This window comes from Sceloporus occidentalis, unplaced genomic scaffold, assembly GCF_023333645.1.
Source record: "Sceloporus occidentalis isolate IW3139 unplaced genomic scaffold, rSceOcc1.0.p SCAF_5, whole genome shotgun sequence".
NCBI classification, from domain to species: Eukaryota; Metazoa; Chordata; class Lepidosauria; order Squamata; family Phrynosomatidae; genus Sceloporus; species Sceloporus occidentalis.
This window is the reverse complement of record NW_028316985.1, coordinates 58,001,629-58,024,064: the sequence shown is the minus strand read 5'-3', so window position 1 is coordinate 58,024,064 and position 22,436 is coordinate 58,001,629. Positions and strand designations below refer to the sequence as shown.

Here is a 22,436-nt window from a genome sequence, read left to right as displayed (position 1 = left end):
ATATGCTGTGGTTTTTATCATTATATTTAAATGATTTTATACTGTTTTAAATTGTGGTGTTTTAATACAATATTTTATTTAATTGTGTATTTTCTTTTGTAACATTAACTTTTCCATTGTATCTCATTTTAACCTTCCTTGGGTCTCACATATGAGAAAAGTGGGTTATAAATTAATTACAAGTGACTCTGGGCAAGTCACACACACTCTGAGTCTCAAAAAATCTCATGATAGGTTTATCTTAATGACTGGAAATGATTTGAAGGTACACAACAACAATGACAACAACCAACCAACCAGACAGACATTGGGGATGGGAAAGGTGAGAAACAATGATAAATGTGCAGAATTATTTACACCAGTAGCCACTCTCATTTTGAGAGAACCAAACCAATCACAAGAGTGCATATAATAATACTAACAACAACACCTTTTTTATTTCTTACCCATCTCTCCCCAAGACTCACGGTAGAGTACAGTATAGATTAAAATACAATTATTAAAAGCCATAGGTCATGGGAAGAAGGGGAACTCTCCCAGTAATTAATATAAATTGCTGTAATAGTTTTAACATGACCCAGTACAGTATACATTCAAAAAGAAAGAAAGAAAAGAAACAGGAGTGCATATATCTGTCTTGATTATAAATATGTAATATAGCTAGAGGATAGGTTTTCACATAGGTAAAAATAAATGTTACATTTTTCTCAATATATACCTTGCTGCAGATTGTGCTTTGAAGGAACATTTTCCTACAACATTGCTAAAACTAATGTTCTGGTTTTGGTTTGTATGCTGCCCTGAGATCCCATGTTAAAGGCCAGGATATAATTTTAAATCCATAAATAAATGGGAGACAACCTGAGAATGTTATGGCCTAAATCCAGTTATTTGTCCCAGTTAAAATAGATCCATATTGCTTGTCACTGATCATAGCAATAAATGTCCATTGACTGCAAACTGACCCAGTGAATCAATAGAAACTTGGTAAGTCAAAATTTATGACAAGTTCACCTCCTGAGGAAGGAGGGATGAAAAGGGGAGGAAGGAAGGTACACCAACAGCTTAAGATATGCAGATGAAATCATATTACTAGCAGAAAGTAACAAAGGCTTGGAATGACTACTGATTAACGTTAAGGAAGAAAGTGCAAAAGCAGGGTTACTGTTGAATATTGAGTAGATAAAAATAATAGCCAGTGCATAAACGTAACTTTAAAGCTGGTAATGAAGACACTGAATTAAAGATGGCCTAAATACCCTAAAGGCACCAGATCCCATCTGATCTTGGAAACTAAGCAGAATCAATCCTATTAGTACTTGGATAGAAGACTGTCAACTAATCCCAGGTGCTGTAAACTGTATTACATAGGAAGGAACTGGCAAAACCAACTCTGAGTATTACTTGCCTAAGAAAATATAATTAAATTAATGAGGGTTGCCATAAATCCTTTGGAATTCTGGGATTTGTAGTTTAGTGAGGCCCATGAGTTTTCTGGCTGAGAATTCTAAATACCTCTCTCTAAACTGTAAATCCCAAGATTTCATAGGATGTTGCCATAGCACTTAAAATGGAATATAGTGCTATAAAAGTGTAATTTGATATGCATCAGAGTCTCTTGGAGCTCTCTCAGGGGTTGGCATAAGTCAAAGCCAACTTGACAGCAATGACAACAACAAAACATATAAACTAGGTGTTTCTATTAGACAAATATATTTTAGCACAAACCAGGTGTGTTAAGTGATAGCAGCAGCCTTCTTCTTCTTCTTCTTTTTATTTCTTAACTAAAGTAACAAAATGTTGGGGGGAAAGACTTTAGACACAGATATAACCAAATTGGTTATGTACTATAAACACAACCAATGGAGATGCCTTCTTGTTTCAGTACAGCCTTTAAAAAACAACTACAAAGAGTCACTGAAAAGCAGTAAATCTAGAGTATTTTAATGAGGAGAAAGCCTTGGTAACCCACAGCCTTGGAATGCTGTTCTGTGGTTGTTTCATCTGATGACTGTTTAAGATTAAGAGTGACACTTATCTGCTTTCTTTATGACTAGTTTCTAATTCGTCCTTTTAATACCTTCATCTGTTACTCAGTTTACCCTTCTTAGAGCACATGACATTTTAGTAAATAAATAAATAAATCTACTAATAAACATATTTCTAGGGGGAAATCAATCTGCTTTTGGTGATCGGCATCTCAGTGCTATCACAAAAAATAGATTATAATATAATCTGACAAAATACAAACAGACATCATTACAGATGCTTTCTGTATCAGTTCTGTATCTGTTTCTTTGGCTCAAGTGACAATGGACCAACGTAGCCTTAACCATCAAAACATTTTATGTTGATTTCATCCTCACAGTCTTTAGCACTAATTTTGTTTCCATTCACAGAAAAAAGAAAACATTACCCAATTAGCTGTATTATAGCAGGAAAGATAAATAATTCCAAAGATTCTTATATAAAATGTGTCGTTTTGATGTGCACACATACATATCCTGCTAACATAATGAATACCACTAGATCTCATATGTATTAACTTAAGTGTGAGCACCTTATGCATTACACAGACAAACACATTTGTATGCCTGCACATGTTCGCCATATGGAAATGGTGGAATGGAAATTTCCATATAGGAATCTCAATAGAAGTCTTGGAACTCAGTCACCAGAGTCACCCTACTTTCATTCAGCTCAGACCCCCCAAAATGATCCTGTGCAGGGCTCCTTGAAACATGCCCCCTGTTTCCACAATATTGGAACAGAGCTTGTAAAAGTAAATTGTAAGTAAAAGTAAACGGCAACTCTCAAAATCCCCTCCCCAATATGGGAGACTCTGGGAATTTAGTCCAACAAAGTAACATTTCCACCCTGTAAACTGGAAGACAGTCCAGATGCGACTTCAGTCCTCCAAAATGACCAGCTGGTCAACAACAGCATATGTGTAATGAGAGGGCTAGTCAGCATGTCTTGCCTTATTGCCACATGTCCTGCCAGATTTGTATGGAAGTCAAAGCATGTTAATTTCACTTAGGCAATCCCAAAGTTTGCCATTCCTTCCTTCATTATGTTCAGGCATAGGACATAAAGTGTATTGACAATGAAAATTCAACAACTTTCATGGTTACTGAGTTATCAGATCATCTGACACAAATGTTTCTGTACAACACACAATGCAACAACCTTTTTATATGCAAGCTGTTCAAAAAGCATGCAATTTACATAAGGAATCACCACTGTGTATACTGCCTAACAGCTGCAACAACAGGTAATGACTTGCATGTGTGAAGCAGCTATCACAGACCTGAGACAGACTCTGTCAATAGATGTTCATAGACTGTCACATTTGTTCAAGAAACAAAGATTTTCAAAGGAGGCTGTTACCACTTTTAACTTAAGAGTCAACTGAGCAGGAAAATTTTAAGTGACTCTGTGTTTAGTCAGCCATCAGAGTGACTTCCCTCAACCCAGATCTCTCCAAATCATTTGGAATAGATCTCCTAACAGCACCGAACACTGGCCATGCTGATGGCACCAAAGGGAGTTACAGTCCAAAATACCTGCAGGACCTCAGGCTGGGAAAGGCTGTTTTATAGTATGGTCACAAATGGCAAACCTCTGACAGTTCTATATGGCAGCTTAGATTCACTATGTGGAGTGCTCCAAATGGGCTGTAGCCATGATAGAGTTGCCATAAGTCCGAAATGACTTGACTAACAAATGAACAGTATACATCATGGCACATGACAATAGCCCTATGTGGAACCATTTCTAGAAGTCTTCCGATGTGGCGACATTTATGGAAAAAAATATCTTTGTCTACTCCTATCATTTTTTTTATCTGCATATAGCAGAGTGTTGAACAGGCTTTATCCACTTGAAGTTCACTCTCAGCTCTCTTCTTGACCCTGAGAAGTAACAGTGAGACCAGTCCCTACCATTAGGCGCAATAACTCATGCAGCACATGGCATCCACACACCCACAGGGCTTCCTGCTGCAGCTGCATCCTGCAGAATCTGGAGCTAAAGCATCCCTAACAGATGGCCATCCAGCCTCCGCTGAAGGACTGTCTACTGCCTTCAAAAGAGCACAGCTGCTTTTGCTGGCAGAGCAAATAATGTTTAAGTCATATTTTACTGATGCATTTAACTGTATTTTTGCAAAGAGTTTCTGGTTATAAACTGTTTTCTGTTTTTTAAATGAAAAGCTGTATAGCAGTGTCCATAAATAAATAAATAACAATCACTTTAATCAATATTTGAGTCTATAATGCCTTCAAATTCTATTTCCTGCCATTGCCGTAAATGAGAGGAGGTGCAGGTGTTGTCCAGAAATGCTGCACTCACAAAGGGACCGATGGACATAAATGGCAAGACCGCAAATCGGGAGGGATGACTGTAATTTCTGCAGGTGGCTTTGCTATTGGTGGGTGTGCCCTCTACTGTTAACATTTGTATGCTTTGGAATGATTTTTTACTGTTTATAAACCATGGTTTTAATGCAATGATTTTAAAATTGTTTTTACATTTTTATTGTCAGGTTTTAACCAATTCTGTGAACCATCTTAGGCTCAACACAAGGAGAAAAAGTAGCATATAAATCTAATAAATAAACAACAACAACAACAACAAAAAATAAACAAAAAGTAGTATTACTCCTCTGTCCCTGCTTTGTCAGATTCCTATTCCTTTGGTACACTGGACCATCACAGGCAATCAGAAAAACAAACAAAAGGCACATGCACTGATTCAAAACACAAAAAGGATCCCAAACTAAGTGATGGCCCCTTGTCACAAACTTTTTCAAGTGGAAGGAAACACACCAATTAAACTATTAAACCTTAACCATTATTCCAAATCTTTAACTCTGAATACCGGTTGAAGAGACAGACTCTTCTTTTTAAATATGACCTTCAGAATAATGTCCTGTGTGTCTCACCTGCTCGTGTTTTCATCTATTTCTGCTACACTAGAATCTGGAGCAACAGTAACATAAATTTTAGTTATGTCTCAGTCTTTTCAGAAATGTATTTGCTTTTTACTTACATTTAAAAACACAAACAAAAATGAAACATACTTATTTGTATTTTCTCACATCTATGAATTCTTTCAAGTTCTTTCCCACTTGATAATTATGCCCTTCATCATTACTTTTATCATCCATAAACCCAATTTTCAATCTAATACATCATTGACAACATTTTTAACTACTTGACATTAACTTGTTGGAAATTACATTACCAGTTATTATTTGGCTTCTACTTTGGAGATGCTGGAGACTGAAAATAGTAATACCTTTGTGAGGATTGTGAGTGAAAAGCATGTTTTACAGTCTTATATTTTATGCATTCCCCTTTGGACCCGCTCCTGCTAGACTGTATCCATTAGCAAGACTAACACAGTTGCCCTAAATAGCAAAAATATATAAAAGATGCTATTCATTAGATATTTTAGAAGTGAACTTATGCTAAGCTTGATCATACATTATTTCTACAGAATCAACATTCAATGTTATGCAGAACCTTTCCTTGCACATAACAGTATAGTTTACAATCAGAACCTAGGAAAATTATTTTTGGACAACTCTCCAGAAAGTAACCTTTCCCAGCTCTGTTTGCAATATAGCATTTTTCCTTAATTGCTAATTAAATCTTATAATGGTAGAAGGGAATCTCTGGCCTACAGAACAAATGCAAATCACCAATCCTCCCTATTCATCCTGCTGGCCTTTTCTCTGATCCTGGTCATTTCTCTTTGGCTGAACCTTCATGCTGTGCTGTGAAAAATGAATGCCTTTTTGTAAGTCCATGATATGGGGATGCAACAAGCTGGAAGACAGCAATGTCGTAACTTCTTCTGACTTGCAGTCTCCGAAAAAGAGTGAAAAAGAGAGATAGATAGAGAGAGAAAATAAATGAGAATGAGAAAGAAGGATTGTTAGACAAGAGAGGAGAGAAGGGGATATAGGATGCATCCATACTGCAGAATTAAAGCAGTTTGAGACCATTGTCATGGCTCCATCCTGTGGAATCCTGAGATTTGTAGTTTGGTGAGGTATTCAGTTTGGTCTGTCAGAGAACTTTGGTGCCTCACCAAACTACAAATCCCATTATTCTGTAGGATAGAGTCATCACAGTTAGAGTGGTGTTAAACTGCTTTGATTCTGCAATGTGGATATATCCATAGGTAGAGTAGTAGGAAGAAGATTGAGAACAGAAGGTGAGAAAGAGAAGGGGGAGAGAGAGAGAGATAAAGGGAAAACAGGATAAAAGCTGATAGAAAGAGAATTAGAGGGATGGGGAGAAAGAAAAGAGTGAAATAGAAGAAATAAAGAACACAAGACAAAGAAAAGCAGAGAAAGCATGTGAGAAAGCATGATCTAGAGGGGGGGGGAGGCGTAGGCTACATCCACAATGCAGAAATAATCCAGTTTGACATCATTTTAACTGCAGTTAGAAATTTTGGGAATTGTAGTTTGTTGTGCCACCAGAGCATTGCATTGAGCCATGGCAGTTAAAGTGGTGTCAAACCAGATAACTTCTGCAGTGCAGATGCAGCCTAAGAGAGACAGGGAATATGACCTTGGCTGCACTTACTTGCGTTTCTGGCTACATCTCTGAGTAGAAACAACATGACCCTAGAAGATGATGAACAAGAGAATGTGGTTGGGTTGCCTCGAGGCCTCAGTTTCTTTCCCTAGCCTTGCTGTATATGTACAACATGACTGGCCAATAGATACATGTGGATGTCACAAACCTGATGCATGGTGTGGTACCATTCCAAGCAGAGGGATGTTTACAGTTGGGTCTGCCATTATGCCTTTATCTAACGATCGTAAAGACAGGAACTCATAGAAATATTCAGCCTGTAAGAAAATCAATGTGCAACAGACATTATAGTAACTGTGACTAAACATGCCGCCAGCATAGAACATTTTAGCCAATTCTCTTTTGTACTTTTTTTTGTTTTAATATTTCCTCTTCTTTGTGATGCCTAACTTATTCTAAAACCCTTCAACTTTTCAGCACATGGAAAGGAATTGACATTTTGCTAAATGGAGGCAGAAAAGTCCTCTCACTTGAAAGAGATATAAAGCAAACAGGATCAGAAATAGGTTACAGTTTAAAAGGCAGTGGATTTTAATAAAGGAAATAAACCCATTCTATGTAATATGGAGTAGTGCTTTTAAAATCAGCTGTATAGTTTTACTTTAGGAACATTTGCTTTTGAAATAAAATAATGCATTCAGTCAAACAATTGTTTTCTCTCTGTACAGCCCTTACAAAGTCATGGCAACAGTGCTATGGCTGTTCTGTCTGTTTCTCATTGCTTTGCTTTGATGTTTTAATTATATTGAAAACCAGGTTATAATGGTTTTTCTGATTAAAACAACATGTTCCTAGTAATATGAAAGTAATATGAAAACAACAATTGGCGAGTCAGTCAAATAGCTCCCCACTTGTATTTTCCGTCTCAGTGCTATCCGTTGTATAATTGTACTTTACCATTTTGGAATGTAGCTTACTACTAATATAGATTACAAGAATGTCACCATAAGTTTAAGAGTGAAATGGGCATAACAGGTGAGCTGGTCAAATAATAACGTTCCCTTCACTGTGAAAGAGCTAAGGAAAGAGCACACGTTCCTTGTTTTCTAAATTAATACAAACAAACATAAATATGCACACCAATACTGCAGAGCTAGAAGGAAGTCAATGGAGCAGAAACATATTGCTACCTTCTAAAGAATTTCAGTACATCCTTGTGTAAGGAGCTATTTAACATATTGGTCCTGTCCCATCTTTCATGGTCTCTGTCATTTATATATCAGCTGGACAATGTGTACTTTCAGCTGAGGCATGTTGCTACTACCATTTACTGTTTTACTGGGGCAGTTAAAATGGAGCATTTTATAGACACATAGAAAATAATTCTGAGATAAAGTTGAGAATTAATTAATGTGTCCTTCCTGATATAACAAACAAATAAACTGACTCAGGCTTCCCCAACCTGGCACACTCCAGACAAGCTAGGCTATGATCGTCTATCAGAAGTAGCTGTGCTGGATGGGAATGATGGGAGCTGTTGTCTAACACATCTTCAGGACACTGGGTGATTGTTTGCATGGGCCAAATAAAACATCTTCGCCTTGACCTTTCAGTGACGATGAAGAGCCCAAGCTCTGGGTTTGGTGCAAATTGACCAGACAATGTCTGACCATTTCAGCACCAAATCCACTGTATACCCCACTTAAAACATTTTTTAAAAAATTTCCTTTTGCTCCAGAGCACTCTATTACAGTACGCTGGTTCTCCAGTCTCAGTGTCATAAAGGCATTAGAAACATTTTGCTTAGATTGCCTTGACAGGTTTTTCTGTTATGCACTTTCAAGTGGAAGAGTGTATGAAAAAACCCCTTTTCCTGCTGAGAAAAATGCAATTTTCTTCTAAAGAAATAAGAATATTTGAACATTACAGCCACATGATGAGGCAGTGCATCTTGTTAAAGTCCATGATGTTAACACAGTATGTAGTGTTAAAATAACTTGGTAATATTACTTTTATTGTTATTATTTATGGTATTTATACCCCTCCCTTCAGCCCTACAGTCTATCAGAGCGGCTTACAATTGTTATTTTTAATTAGACGGTTCCCTGCCCTCAGGCTTACAATCTAAAAGACATGACACAAAAGGAGAAGGGAATGGTGGTGGGAAAGGGGATGAGGTCCAGTGGTTATTCTCTCCCTCTGAGGCTTGGACCAAGGCAGATGGACTGGAGGGAGGGCTCGTCTTCTTCAGGCTAGCCCTAGTGGAGCTGGGCCTGCCTGTTCACTCCCACGCAGGCCGAAGGATGACAGCTATAATGGAGGGAGGGCTCTCTTCCTTCAGGCTAGCCCTGGTGGAGCTGGGCCTGCCTGTTCACTCCCTCACAGGCCGAAGGATGAAAGTTATCATGGAGGGAGGGCTCTTCTTCTTCAGGCTAGCCCTGGTGGACTAGGGTCCCATCTCCAAGATATCTCTTTATGTATATGCAAATATTCCAAACTCTGAAATCTTGGGGCTGATGTAGGAGATGAAGGAGGGCTTGGCCCCTGCGGCCCCCGAAGCACCTGCTGGAGGAGGAGAAAGGCTTCCCTGGCGAGGACGGCATCGGCGGTGGCATCAGCAGCTCCTCCCAGGAGGACTCCACAGCTTCTTCTTCGTCTTCCTCCTCTTCCTCTTCCGCTTATTACACATTGTGTATGTATGTGCTCCCAAGTTGCCTAACAATTCCATAGGGTTTTCTTGGGAAGGAATACTCAGAGGTGGTTTTGCAATTGCCTTCCTCTAAAATATAGCCTACAGCACCTGGTATTCATTGGTGGTCTCTCATCCAATTGCTAACCAGAGCTGACCTTACTTAACATCCAAGATCTGACAGGATCTGATGCCTTTAGGATATTACAGAATCTGAAATATTAGTTTCCTTTAGTTTTATTTATATATCCTTTTTCTCTTCTAGGAAAAATAATTACAGCATGAACAAGTTGCATGATTAAAGAGAACTGGCCTTCAAAACAGAATAAAAAATATCTTTAGAATCATTTGTAAAACACTTTTTCAAGCGAAATCATGTTTAATTAAGGATGTATAGTGAAAGATTTTCATCTGTCAGTGATAGAAGCTTACATGATGTGATGAGAGAGGAGTTCACAGCCTATGGGAAATATAATCGACCTCTTTGAATTATAGGAAGCATGAATAGAACACACAGGCTCACTTTGGCCATGCTTCAAAACTGGTGAGCCTTTGTTCTCAAGGCTCAGAAGACAGCTTTGAAGTTTGGGATACAACCCCTCTAACACACCATTACCAAAGTACAAGCTTTTGATTATGACTTCTCATGAAAGTATAATCAATAACTTACAAAAGTGAAATGTGTGGCTAGAAGCAACGGTTTTTGTAACTGGACCTTTATTCATACCATATATTTTTCAGCCAGCTTTGGTTTGCACTCCTGTATGATAAATCATTTCCCTCAAAATGTAAACTCTCTTTAAAGCAATGATATTTCAATAGCTACTGTAAGACATAAACTTAACCAGGCCTCAAAAGGAGGTTTGCATCATATCTAGGGTTGCCATAAGGCAGGACCTCCAAACTGGGACAAATGTAGGACAAATGTAGGGCCACATTTTCAAATGTAGGACACGTTTTTTAAAAAATGGAGGACACATGAAAAATTGATAATTTTTTTTTAAAATGTTAATATAAATGCATGTTTCTTAGGCATGCTCAAAATGGAGGACATTTTGGCATTATTCCTAGACAGAAGGCTGAAATGTAATTCTCTTTCTGGCCAAACACCCCCCCCCCCCAAAATTCTACAAGAACATTTCCCACTCCCAATCAGGCATAGCATTTACAAGATCACAGGCAGTCCCTTGTGCCATTGCAAACTACTACATTTCCCACTCCCAATCAGGCATAGCATTTGCAAGATCACAGGCAGTCCTTTGTGCCTTTGAAAACTACATTTCCCACTCCCAAGCCTTCTTAGCAATTCCCCCCTTCCTCCTTTTCCTTGCCCCCTCCAACCCCCCCAAGCCCCTCGCCCCCTCTTTTTCCCAGGTATGTCTCAACTTAGGAGGGATTTATGGGACAGATCCAAAGCCTTTTTTCTTTTCTAATGGGGGCAAAGCCTTGAGAAGCCCTGGACCCCTGAGAAGAAGAGGAGGGGGGCTTAGAGAGAGGAAGAAAGAGAAAAAGAAGATGAGGAGGGGGAAGAAAGGAAGAAAAAGGAGAGGAGGAAGAGGAGGGGAAGAGGAGGAGGAGAAAAAAAACAGAGTAACAAGAAGAAGGGAAGGAGGGGAAAGAGAAAGGGGGAAGCAGCTTGCCTGAGTGTAAATTCCTCCCTGCTTGGATGTTGCCCAAATAAGGAAGCAGAGGGCTGGCCAATAGAGGCAGGGCAGTGCAGCAGACCCCGCCCCTGCTGGTTTCAGTCCTCCTGCTGCTGCTCCAGGCATGCTTCACAGGCAGCACTCTATAGAAGGCAGGCAGCAGCCCTGGGAGCTCAGAGTTGGGCAGCCACCCGGGGGCGGGGGCGGGACGGGACCGGGCACGCCCCCAGGGGGCAGGAAAGTCCCGCCCACCACCGTGAAATGGCAACCCTAATCATATCCTTTTGGCATGAAATATACTTGTTGGAATTATGGAATAAGTAAAGTAAGGGGGAGGGGGTCTACAAAGACTATAGACATTAATTCTTAAGAAACAAAGGGGGGGGGCTATTAATTTGCAACCTACATGTCACTATTAGGAGCATATTAGAATACTTCGATGAAAACTCAGTGATCCTACCTAGGTAAGATCTTTCTCACTAATTTTGTTTGGTGAAAACCAGCAACATCATCAGCAAAATATGCATGTTTCCTTTTATGCTCGGAATACATACAAAGGCCTGTTACAGACTGCCAAAATAAAGCTGCTTCGGGTCTCTTTGGAGGTATGCTGTTTAAATGATGCATGCACCCTAAGAATCTGGAAGCTGCAACAAAGCTGCCCTCCAGTGCTTAGGAATGGAGTGTGGCTTTGGCGCGACCTCCAGACTCTTAGGACCCATGCATCATTTAAATAGCATATCTCCAAAGAGACCCGAAGCAGCTTTATTTTGGCAGTCTGTAACAGGCCAAAGTGATTTAAATGGTTTGCCCTGGATAACGATATGGAAAACTTGTGAAAAGAACTGAGAAAGAAAACTTCACCGTAGATCAAGAGTGCATAACTGTTTTGAATCCAAAGACTGCAACCAATGTGAGTACATGCAAGGTCAACAGCAAGGAAAGCAAAATGGAACTGATCCAAACAGCAATTGTTGGGGGGGGGGCATTGTTGGCAGCAGTAGGGGACAAAACTGGCAGCAGCAGCAGTATAATCCATGATAGGACTTAAATGTAAGAGAAACAGTGGCCTGTTACAGACTGCCAAAATAAAACTGCTTCGGGTCTCTTTGGAGGTATGCTGTTTAAATGATGCATGCATACGAAGAATCCAGAAGCTGCACCAAAACTGCACTCTGGCGCTTAGGAATGGAGTGTGCCTTTGGTGCGACCTCCGGACTCTTAGGACCCATGCATCATTTAAATAGCATGCCTCCAAAGAGACCCGAAGCAGCTTTATTTTGGCAGTCTGTAACAGGCCAGTGAATTGACAGGAGCATGGATCCCTGGCAAGAACAGCAGGGGACTGGGTGAATGGGACAAAGAGGCTGAATTTTACATGTTGCAATGTACTTTATGCAATGTACTTTTTTGAAGATCAAAGCCAAAGTACCTCTTTCAGTCTAAGAGGTGAATTCAATTTCAGAAAGGTTCTTGGGGGGATGTGTCACATTCCAGTGGTTGGGTGGGACCAAAGTAGAAAAGGGCAGAACCACAAGTTCCAGTACAAGGCTCTTTCTGCCGCTAACAGATCCCCTGGAGAACGTATTTTAGAATGTATGAAAATACATTTTTAATGTGTTAAATCTATCCAAAATCTGGAACATGATAGTGCCGTGGGAAGTGGGCACAGCCACCTGGGGAAAGCCATTGGACTGGGATCCGAAGAGGGCTGGCTTCAGGCCCCAGATTCACCCTCATCACTGTAATAAAGGCTATGATCATGGTGAAAGCCACTGCAGGTTCTGTGTGAAGGACATACATGGCTCAAATTGAGCACTCCTTAACCACTTGTACGCAACATATCATGGACATGTAAGCAGGTGGCATGGGACCATTAGGCAGAATTTGTGTGTGTGTGTGTGTATTCATATATATTCATATGAATGGGAAGTCCAATGTGATTGGGGATGGGTCAGATATACCCGTATTCATCTTCCCCTTCTGTTCTGTGTATGCAACTCATGATCTACCTTAGTTTAATGGCTCTTCATTCTGGTGGTGCTTGTGGTTCTGAGTAAGTATCAGGGAGAGGGGTGGGGCCGGGAGGAAAGATGTGAGAATTCTTGGCACAAGGGCACTATGGCCATAGTAGACTGGAGGGTGCCTTATATGGGAAAATGTTTCCCCACTTCTTACCAAACTGTTCTTTTCATAGCAACCCTTTTTGTGTGTCTTCTCATAACAGAATTGCAGTGAAGAGGACAGCGTATCTAAGCTTGCTGGCCCTGGCCTATACCCTCACCAGAATGTGTCATTTAGAAATCTACAGACAACTGTGTCAAACCTTCTGCCCAATACATGGACAGAAGGTGGATAGGGCTGCAAGATTGAAATAGTATGATCAGAACATGTTAGTACAGGGGTAGGCAACCCTTCTGAGCTGGGGGCCGGGTTGCTGTCCCTCAGACAACTGGGGAGCCGAAGCCAAAAAATAAATAATTAAATAATTTAAAAAAAATTAATTAAATAAATAAACCGGGACAAATGTAGGACAAAATTTTCAAATGGAGGGCACTTTTAAAATAAAAAATGGAGGTCATGCGAAAAAATTTGCTGATTTTTTAAAAAATGTTAAGATAAATGCATGTTTCTGAGGCTTCTATAGACAATTGCCCCACCATGCCCCTTGTGCGAGACTCCAAAGGCCCCAGCGGCAATCGGTGGCAGGACCAGGCTGGAGCCGGTCCCAAGGCCTCACCGGGCCGCATCCGGCCCGTGGGCCGCAGATTGCCTACCCCTGTGTTAGAACAATCACAGTAATGTAGTTAATTGTAATGAGCTACAGTGCCTCCACTCTGATAATAATGGTGTAGTGAAGTCAAATTTCAACGATAAGTGAAAACTGGTGGGATTCTAGGCCTGAAACAGATGGGCCGAAAGGACCATGGTGGGACCATGCCGGCACCATTCGCATGCATCCAGCCCTGATCTAGGCCACTGCGGCGATCTTGAACCAGGCCATGGGAAGAAGCGGATTCTTTCCGTTCCTTTTTGGCCCAATTCATCAGCAATGGTGCAGCGTTGGCGTGGTTTCTGGCTGTGTTTGGGGCATATGTCATTTGAATGCTACACCCCGAATGTGGCCAGAATCCGCATCATTTGGCCTGTCTGTTTCAGGCCACAGATCAGCTATTTAGTTAGGTGTACTAAGTAGCATCTCCTGGCCTGATCCCCCCCCCCACCCCCACCCCATTCTTTACTGGATAGTAGCCACTGTAAGCAACAGAGGTCTGTTCTCCTGTCTATCAGGATGCAGCAGACTTGTGTTTCCACTTTCTTCCCATGAGCAATCTCTGGTATGACAATCAGAAGAAGGATTCCTGTTGCAATTCTTCCTTGTGCCAGAAATTGCTGCCAGGAAGTGGATGGAAATGTTAGCCTGCTGAGCGCCAATCAACAGGAGAATGGACTTCCATCTATAGCAGTGGCTGCTTCAAATAAGGCAAAATTGGGGGATTTTTACAGTCTCTCTGTATTCCCTACACCACTGCCACAATCGTGAACACGTAGGGATCATGAATACAAATTAGTTACGGATGTATAACTCTAGGTTACACATTCATAAATGAAATTATGAATTCCAGCTCATGTTACTTATGGGTGTAACAAACAACATTTTCTGCTTACTTTTAAATGGCACTTTATGCCATTTTCTTTTCTTTCTTTTTTTTTTAAAAAAATGGAAATAGGAATTAATGAAAAGGCAATATAGTGAGGCATGATAATGCAGTAAAAACAAGGGAACTATTTTTGGAGTACTACAATATGTTATGAGAACATTTTACTTTAAAAAAACAGTATTCTAAATTCTGAGTATGACTTTATAATCCATATTCAGTTAAGGTAGCAGACTATCCTTGTTTTAATATGTCTGCATGCATCTTCTTCTCTAAAGGATTATGCATGTCTTGATTTCTCAATAGCTATAAACTGCTCGAGTGCTAAGGACTCTTTCATGAAGAGCTCAGGCCTAGGCTATCTGAAGGACTGTATTCTCCCAGATGAACATGAGCACTGAAATCTTCAGGAAAAGCTCTTCACCTCACCCTCTTCACAAGCCCTTCTATTGAGCTATATGAGAGGGGTTCCCCCCACCCCCAGTTTTTAATATATATGTTTTAAATTGCTCTTAATCCTATTGTCATCTGCCATCAAGTCTGCTTCAGTTTATGGCAAATAAATCCTGGTCATCTATGCTCCTGCTTCACTTTTGCATACTCAGGGCTATGGATTCCTTTATTGAATTAATCTGTCTGTAATGTGGTCTTCCTTGCTTCCTAGTTTCAGTTATACTGTGCATTATCATCTTTTCCAATGAATCCTGTCATTTCATGATTTGATCACAGTATGATAGCCTCAGTTTAGTCACATTGGTTTCTAGTGAGAAATCCTATTGATAATATAATTTTAGTTTCACTTCTTGCATGTATTTACTAATCATTCTTTTTATCTGTTTTATATTTTGTAATCTGTCTTGAGTCCCAGTTCTGAGGAAATGGTGGGGATATCAAATAAATAAATAAATAAATAAATAAATAAGTTGCATTGAAATCAGCACACAAAAATCAATTTGTGATAACCATTTTACACCACCAAACTGTCATCATGTAAGGATAGCTGTCATTTTAAAAACATGGACGGTGTGAAGCAAAAATAGCATCAGGAAAACCTTCCTAACAAAGTCTCCTTTGCACTGAATGGAGTTAAAAATGAAATCTGGCAACAAGTAAAATGAAATCTGGCAACAAGCAATTGATTTCAGAAAAAGTCAATTTCTTAATGCAAAAGCTCCAGACATAGGGGGAATGAATGTATGTTCCAAAGAAAGATAATTTATTTTGTGCCAAAAATTAACTTTAGGAGTATGCCAACCAGTCTGTACACTGTGTGTTTCTGTCTACTGGTGAGAAGAAAATTAAGGAGCAACTGTAGTAACTCAAAATTACTGCATGCTGTCCAGCATTTTAAAACTTAAAGAGCACAGGTAGGCCCCTCAGGGTTTTCCACTCCGACCTACAGATGGCCTAACCCACCCATCCAAATCCCCAACCCCTTTGCTGCCTGTACAAATTCTTTTAACTAAGGGCTTTCTTTGTAGTTGAACCTGAACTGTGGAACTCCCTTCCAATGAAAGCCAGACTGCTTCTCTCCTTGTTGTTTTTCTGCTGGTAGAAAAAGACCATATTATCCATGTTGGCTTTTGACTGGTGAGGATGGGGCTTTTAATGGGTGGGCAGACACTGCATTTAATTTATCTGTGTGCTTATAAATTGTCTTTTCACTCAGTGGTGTTTAAATATTATAATCTACTTATATTTTAATATTTTAATTAATTTTTTTTTTACTTGTACAGTGGACCCTTGTTATACGCTGGGGTTTGGTTCCAAGATCCCCCATGGATAACAAAATCCGTGGATGCTCAAGTCCCATTAAATATAATGACATAGCAAAATGGTGTCCCTTATAAAAAAATGGAAAATCAAGGTTTGATATTTGAAATTTAGGCCTTTTTTTAACATTTTCAAACCATGGCTGCTTGAATCCGTGTATAAAAAACCTGTGTATAAGAAGGGTCGACTGTACCTCTTTTTAAAAATTAATCTTGTGAGTCATCTTGAGTCCAATTTCTGGGATACAGATAAAATCTCTGGGATAAATTAAATTTTCATCCCAAATACAGCAGATTCATTGAGATCAACAGGGCGTAAAGTAATGACTTACTCAGTTCCATTAATGTCCAGAAACATTTCAGAGCCTAGAGGACAGAAGCAGCACACTTCCTGGGAATTCTTCTTTCTTTTAACAATATGTTACAGTGCTTTCTTCATCTACTGTTTCTCAAGATTGCTAAGCAAGAAATCTCATTCAGTTTTAAGAGTCCTTGTTATCCAAAAGCAACATGCCTCTATAGTTATGTTGGATTACAACACCTATCACCTCAAAATATCAGACAACTGCCTTGGCTGGATGGGGATTTTTTAGTCCAGCATTGGAGGGGAAGAATGACACTGGAGTTAGTAAAACTACTTCATGATTGTTTTGATGAAGAGACATGCTAGTATTGATCCTTCAGTGTGGTGCTACCTGCTCATTCTTCACCATATCGATTGCCAGAATTTAAAGGTTTTCCTCACTATTTATAATAGGAGGACATAGTCCATCTCCACACAGGACTCATGGCAATCAGTCTGGATAATGCAGGGCTCAATCCCTGATTCTGGTGCAAACTGTCCTGATGATGTACAACCACTGAACCTACAGTATATCACCTTTGTACAGAATTTTAAAAACTCACCTTTGTGTGTGTGTGTGTGTGTTGTACAGTCCAGTCCAATTTATTCATGGCAACACAGCATTTCAGTGTGTGTGTGTGTGTGCGCGGTGTACAGTCCAGTCCATTCATGACAACCCAGCATCAGTCCAATTTATTCATGACACCACCACAACAATTCAGTGTGTGTGTGTGTGTGTGTGTGTGTTTTCTTCCCCTGGCTGAAAGGATTGTGTATATGTGTGTGGCACAGTACAGTCCGATTTATTCATGGCAATACAACATTAGTGTGTGTGTTTTCTTCTTCCTCTGGCTGAAAGGAGAGTGTGTGTATCGGTGTTGTACAGAACAGTCCAATTTATGGTTTTGCATTAAAAACACTATTTTCCTGTATTTCTGTGTTTTGTTATAACTCCATTTCAATGTCACGGCAATAAAAAAGTCTTTAACCTGTAAAATCCTAATTGGCTTTTTGACTAATTCTCAATACTATGACGAGGGACTGGAACCTAAGTTTTATGTCATGTTTAGCTTTAACAAACGAAACAGAGGAAATAAAGGGGTGAAAATAATTATGAGGGGTGGCAGGGGGTGCCAAAATATTTCTCGCCTAGTTTGGCCAAGTACCTAGAGCCAGCCCTGCATCCCACTTTGCCACCTACCGTTGATGGCACAAGTCACTCCCGCTGATGTCAGAAAGAGGTGCCCAGCCATGTGATCGACACTGGGCACCTCATTTTAAGACTCCAGCAGCAGGCAGCACAACAGGATACATATGCAAACAGTGCCCGACGTCACTCCAGAGCACGCACGTAACAGGATGACTTCAGGGCAGCTTTGGGGCCAAAATACTCCAGGCTGATCACAGAGTATTCTGGCCTATGCAGATAGCCTTGAACATGAGGAATCTATGCCACAATTTCCCTACAGATGTAGCCAATCGAGGGAAGATTATGTAAAGTTTGAGGAAGTCACTATTATGTAAGCCACAAACTGAGCAACTTTACAAAGGAGTTCCTGTCACTGAATTTATTGAACAGATTCTTAAAGCTACTTTATTTCTGCTATCTAAACTAAAAAGAATTAAACACAAAATGACCAAGTAGTGTTCTTGTTCTTACAGCTATCAAGCAGCTAGATGTTTTATCAAACTAAATTTATTATTTGTTCAGTTATATTGATTAAAATAGTATTCTCATGTGGTCCAAACTTAGAGAAATAAATTGCTGAATTACTAGACAGTAATCTGTAGTAATTTGCACTCCCACAGAAGCCACATCAGAGATGGGATGCTTTGAAAGTGACAACCTACAACAATGCAAAAACTGTAACAAAGCAAACACTGTATGTGTTTTTCATCAATAAAACTTTGAACACATGAATGTGTACATGGTTGGGATTGAATTCATCTGTACTGCTTCTTCACAAAGACATATGGAACTTTGAATGAATATTTTGGATTTATTTTTCAGTATACCACCCATATATTCCATTATGCCTGTGTATATTGTCTCAGCATTTTGAAGGGTTTCTTATTTGTTGTTTCGTTTACAATTTTGGGTACTTGTTCCACATTTTCCCTTCCGTAATTCTACATTCTTACCATGACATGTTAGATGTCACTGTTGCTCAGCTCTTTAGCTGGACAGTAGAACTAGTTTCTGTAGTTCCTGAGTGGTCAGAAAGAGTACAGTATTTTTTTAATAATGACTTTCCTCCCAAATGACATTGCTTTATACCAGATTGGACTTTTTGTCCTTCTGTCTTGTCTACTCTCATTGGCAGAAGTCAGAGGCAGAGGTATCCCTCATGATTACTCGTCTGATAACTTTAACTGGAGGTACAGATACCATGGCTTGAATATGAACTTTCTACATTAAAAATATGTGTTTTTCAACGCAGTGATGGCCCTCTTCAATGGGTCTGATCACTGTGATCATTTCCAACACTGAATAAAGACACTATATGTTGTTACCAAGAGCACAATATAATTAAGCAGCTTTTGATACAGTTAAAGCTGGAGAAAATATTCAGTATTTCTAGGCAATATCTCCCAAATTTAGATAACTATATTACATTAAGAACACACACACAGGCTTGGACAAAAGTTCAAATACAAATGTGACAACACCTGCAATGGGGTTGGTGGGGCAGAGGGTGGGGTCATCAGAGGTGACCCTAAAGGGGACCCATCAGAGCCAAGTCAGTACTAGAAGCAAAGCCTAGCAGTGGTTGCTATCCAGCCACTTTCCTTGCAACATCTAAAGCCCCATTCCCACTTGGCAGATAAAACGGCTTATATTGGCGCGATTCTGACTTGGATTATTTTCCAAATCTAATTCAATTTTTTTCCATCGTTTCCATTAGGAAAGGGGGCAAATTACCTCGATTTATTTAGACCCTGTTTTCGTTTCCATTTATTTTAAATCACTGTATTTTAAAGTGGAGTAATTTGCTCCCCGTTCCCATTTGTGTCTGCAAGCTGTCAATCAAGTGCATAGGCTTCAGACATCACAAGTGTCATCACCTGATTTGAAACACTTTGACATGATTTATTTTGCTCCCCGTTCCCATTTCTGTTTGTTTTTTGTTTTTGTTTTTGAGGGGGGGGAGACAGCCAATGAATAGTGGCTGCATCCGAGGCTCATCTGTGTCTCCCCAGATTCTCTTTGGGAAAGAGAGAAGAGAAGCCTCTATCCCCCCTCGGATCCCTGGGCATCCAGGCTCTTCTGTGTCTCCCCAGACTCCCTCTGCTACTTTCAACTGAAACCTATTAGCTTGGCTTCTGGCCTGGAAGAATGCCTCAAAGACCCCTTGACCTGTCTTTGCTGCATAGGTCCTAGCACCTGCAGCCTAGAGTCCATAGAGTCTGTTTTTCCCTCTGCAGCTTCCTGAGCCTCCTCTGGGACTGCCCCTGTCTCAGCCTCCCCTATGTCTTCAGAGTCTGAGTCCTCTGACTGTGCCTCTAAATCAGGCCCAGGATAGTCCATGACACCCATGAATATTCCATCAATGAAGAGGAATTGTCTCATCACTTCAGTATTAACAGGTTATCATGGGACAATTCCGCTTAATTGATGGGATATTTGCAACATCGTCTGATAATCTTTGCTCAATCGCATGATAAGGACAGGAGCATCACGCTTCACTCCCCTCCTTCTCCTGTCATTAGCCCCCATCTGATGATCTTGACAGAGAAAGATTTGTAACACCCTATTTTCTTAATGAGATCCCACGACAGCATAATGCAGATAATCTAGGGTTTGATGCTGACCTCTGTTCTAACCTGTTTTCTGTTCTAAACTGTTTTGAATTATTATTATTATAGTTTATTTCTATAGTGCTGTAAATGTACACAGTGCTGTATAATGAATTGCACATTATTAATAAAAAAAATTAAAGTAAAGGTTATGCTTACCTCCACTGCTGCTGTAATTTTATTTGTATTGGGGCAGTGTAAGATATTTGTACTATATTGAGTGAATCTGGGAAAGGGCAGAAAAGCAACGTATATTTTATATGCCTCTGTGCTTGCTTAATTTTTTTACCCCCTTTCTTCTTTATCCACCACAAGCTTGTGTGGCACCTAAGTGTTCATGAGTTAAAAGGGACTCCTAGCAAGAAGGCAACCTTTTCCCAGGAAAAGAAAAAAACACTTCTATCTTTACTGGACTTTACTGATAATTTAAAGCAAAGAAGTAAGCTGTGGTGCCTCATAAGGACAAGATAGCTGCAGCATGGAAAAGGAACTCTTCACTACCAGTTGTGGAGAGCATTCAAGCTTCTTCCTAGTTTTGTAATTTAGTTGACAGGGAAACCTGTCAGCTGATGGCAAACTTGTTTTAACCATAAAAACTATTGTTTGCCTGCCTGCTTGTCATACAGGTGCTTGTCTCTCTTTTCTGTCAAAGTGTTGCAGGCATGCTTGGGTTGATTCATCCTGGCATTAATACCCTCCCCTCCATAAAAATGATTTTGGTCAGGAGCAGACTTTTAAAGATAACAGTAATTCATTCATTACAGCCAGAGTGGACAAAGTGTGGCCTTGAGACTGCTCTCTCACACACATTCTGCCAGGCTTTTCTGAGGTCTTGCAGATTTCCCTGGTGTTTTCAAAAGTAAACCAGCACTTCAGCAGTGGCAATTCATCTTTTAAATAAGTTGCAAGGATTCCTTGTGCTACCATTAAAAAAACAAAAACAAAATCAGAACTGGACTTCTGGTCACCTTTGTTTCTCCCACTTCCAATTTTCTGGTAGTTCATGACCCCCTCTTAATGGTCCCAGGTGTAGAAAACTGCAGTTGCCCAGTTGCCCACCCCCATATTACAGTGTTTAAAAAATAAGTCACTGTGGTTACTCATTACATTGTTAAAAACTGTTCCATTAGTTTTCAGTTAAAGGAAAATACAGTATTCAGACATAATTAAGGATTAATCCATAGATTCAAATTACAAGAAAAAGATTCCAACTAAACTTTAAGAAAAGCTTCCTGTTGGTAAGAGCTATTCAGCAGTGGAGTAGACTGCTTTGGAGGGTGGGGGACTCTCCTTCTTTGGAGGCCTTTAAGCAGAGCATACATGGGAATCTTTCAGAAATGTTTTAACTGTGTAATCATGTATGACAGTGGGTTGGACAAGGTGGCCTTTGTGGTCCCTTCCAGATCTGTGAGTCTAATATAAGAAAGTGATTGGATTGCCTGAAACGTCTATTCAAAATCATTTACTTGTTGTAGCAACATTAAATGGGCCTGTTTCTCAATCACACTGTACTCTGCTAAACTTAGTAGATTAGGTTATAAAATAAGGTGCATTGTACAATTGTATCACAGAATGTCTATGATCTACCTCTCTATACACATGATCTGTTTAGGATTAAACCTGAGGAGATCTTCCATGCAGCTCAAAACAGCCACAGCAATGTTTTACGCAGCTAGAGGAACAGTGGTAGAGGAAGGAGAGCCTAAGAAACGAAGAAAAGGTCCTCATATGTTCCAGCATGTCAGCACAAGGCAGATTGGTGGCAGTCATGTAATGTATTAATACACAACGGAGTGATTATATAACTTGCTCTGTTAAGAGAATCAGTCCACCTACATTGGGTGAAGTTGTTGAATGAGCTTCATCCAGTTACTCCTATCTTTCAATGTAAAGAATGTGCTAATAGCCCATTACAGCAGGTGTAAAGGCAAATCATACTCAGAAGTGAGAATTCACATTCCTTCATTTAAAAGAACAC

At 39.9% G+C, this 22,436-nt stretch overlaps 1 protein-coding gene across 1 annotated transcript in view; it reads right to left on the bottom strand.

The window, feature by feature from the left end:
- The window catches only part of LOC149312210 (wnt inhibitory factor 1-like), a 51,679-nt gene that overhangs the window by 11,815 nt on the left and 17,428 nt on the right, over nucleotides 1–22,436 (bottom strand). The window contains exon 3 of the mRNA XM_089526819.1: nucleotides 6,763–6,871. Coding sequence (XP_089382945.1) covers nucleotides 6,763–6,871 — 109 coding nt within the window. The remainder of the gene's footprint in view (nucleotides 1–6,762; nucleotides 6,872–22,436) is intronic.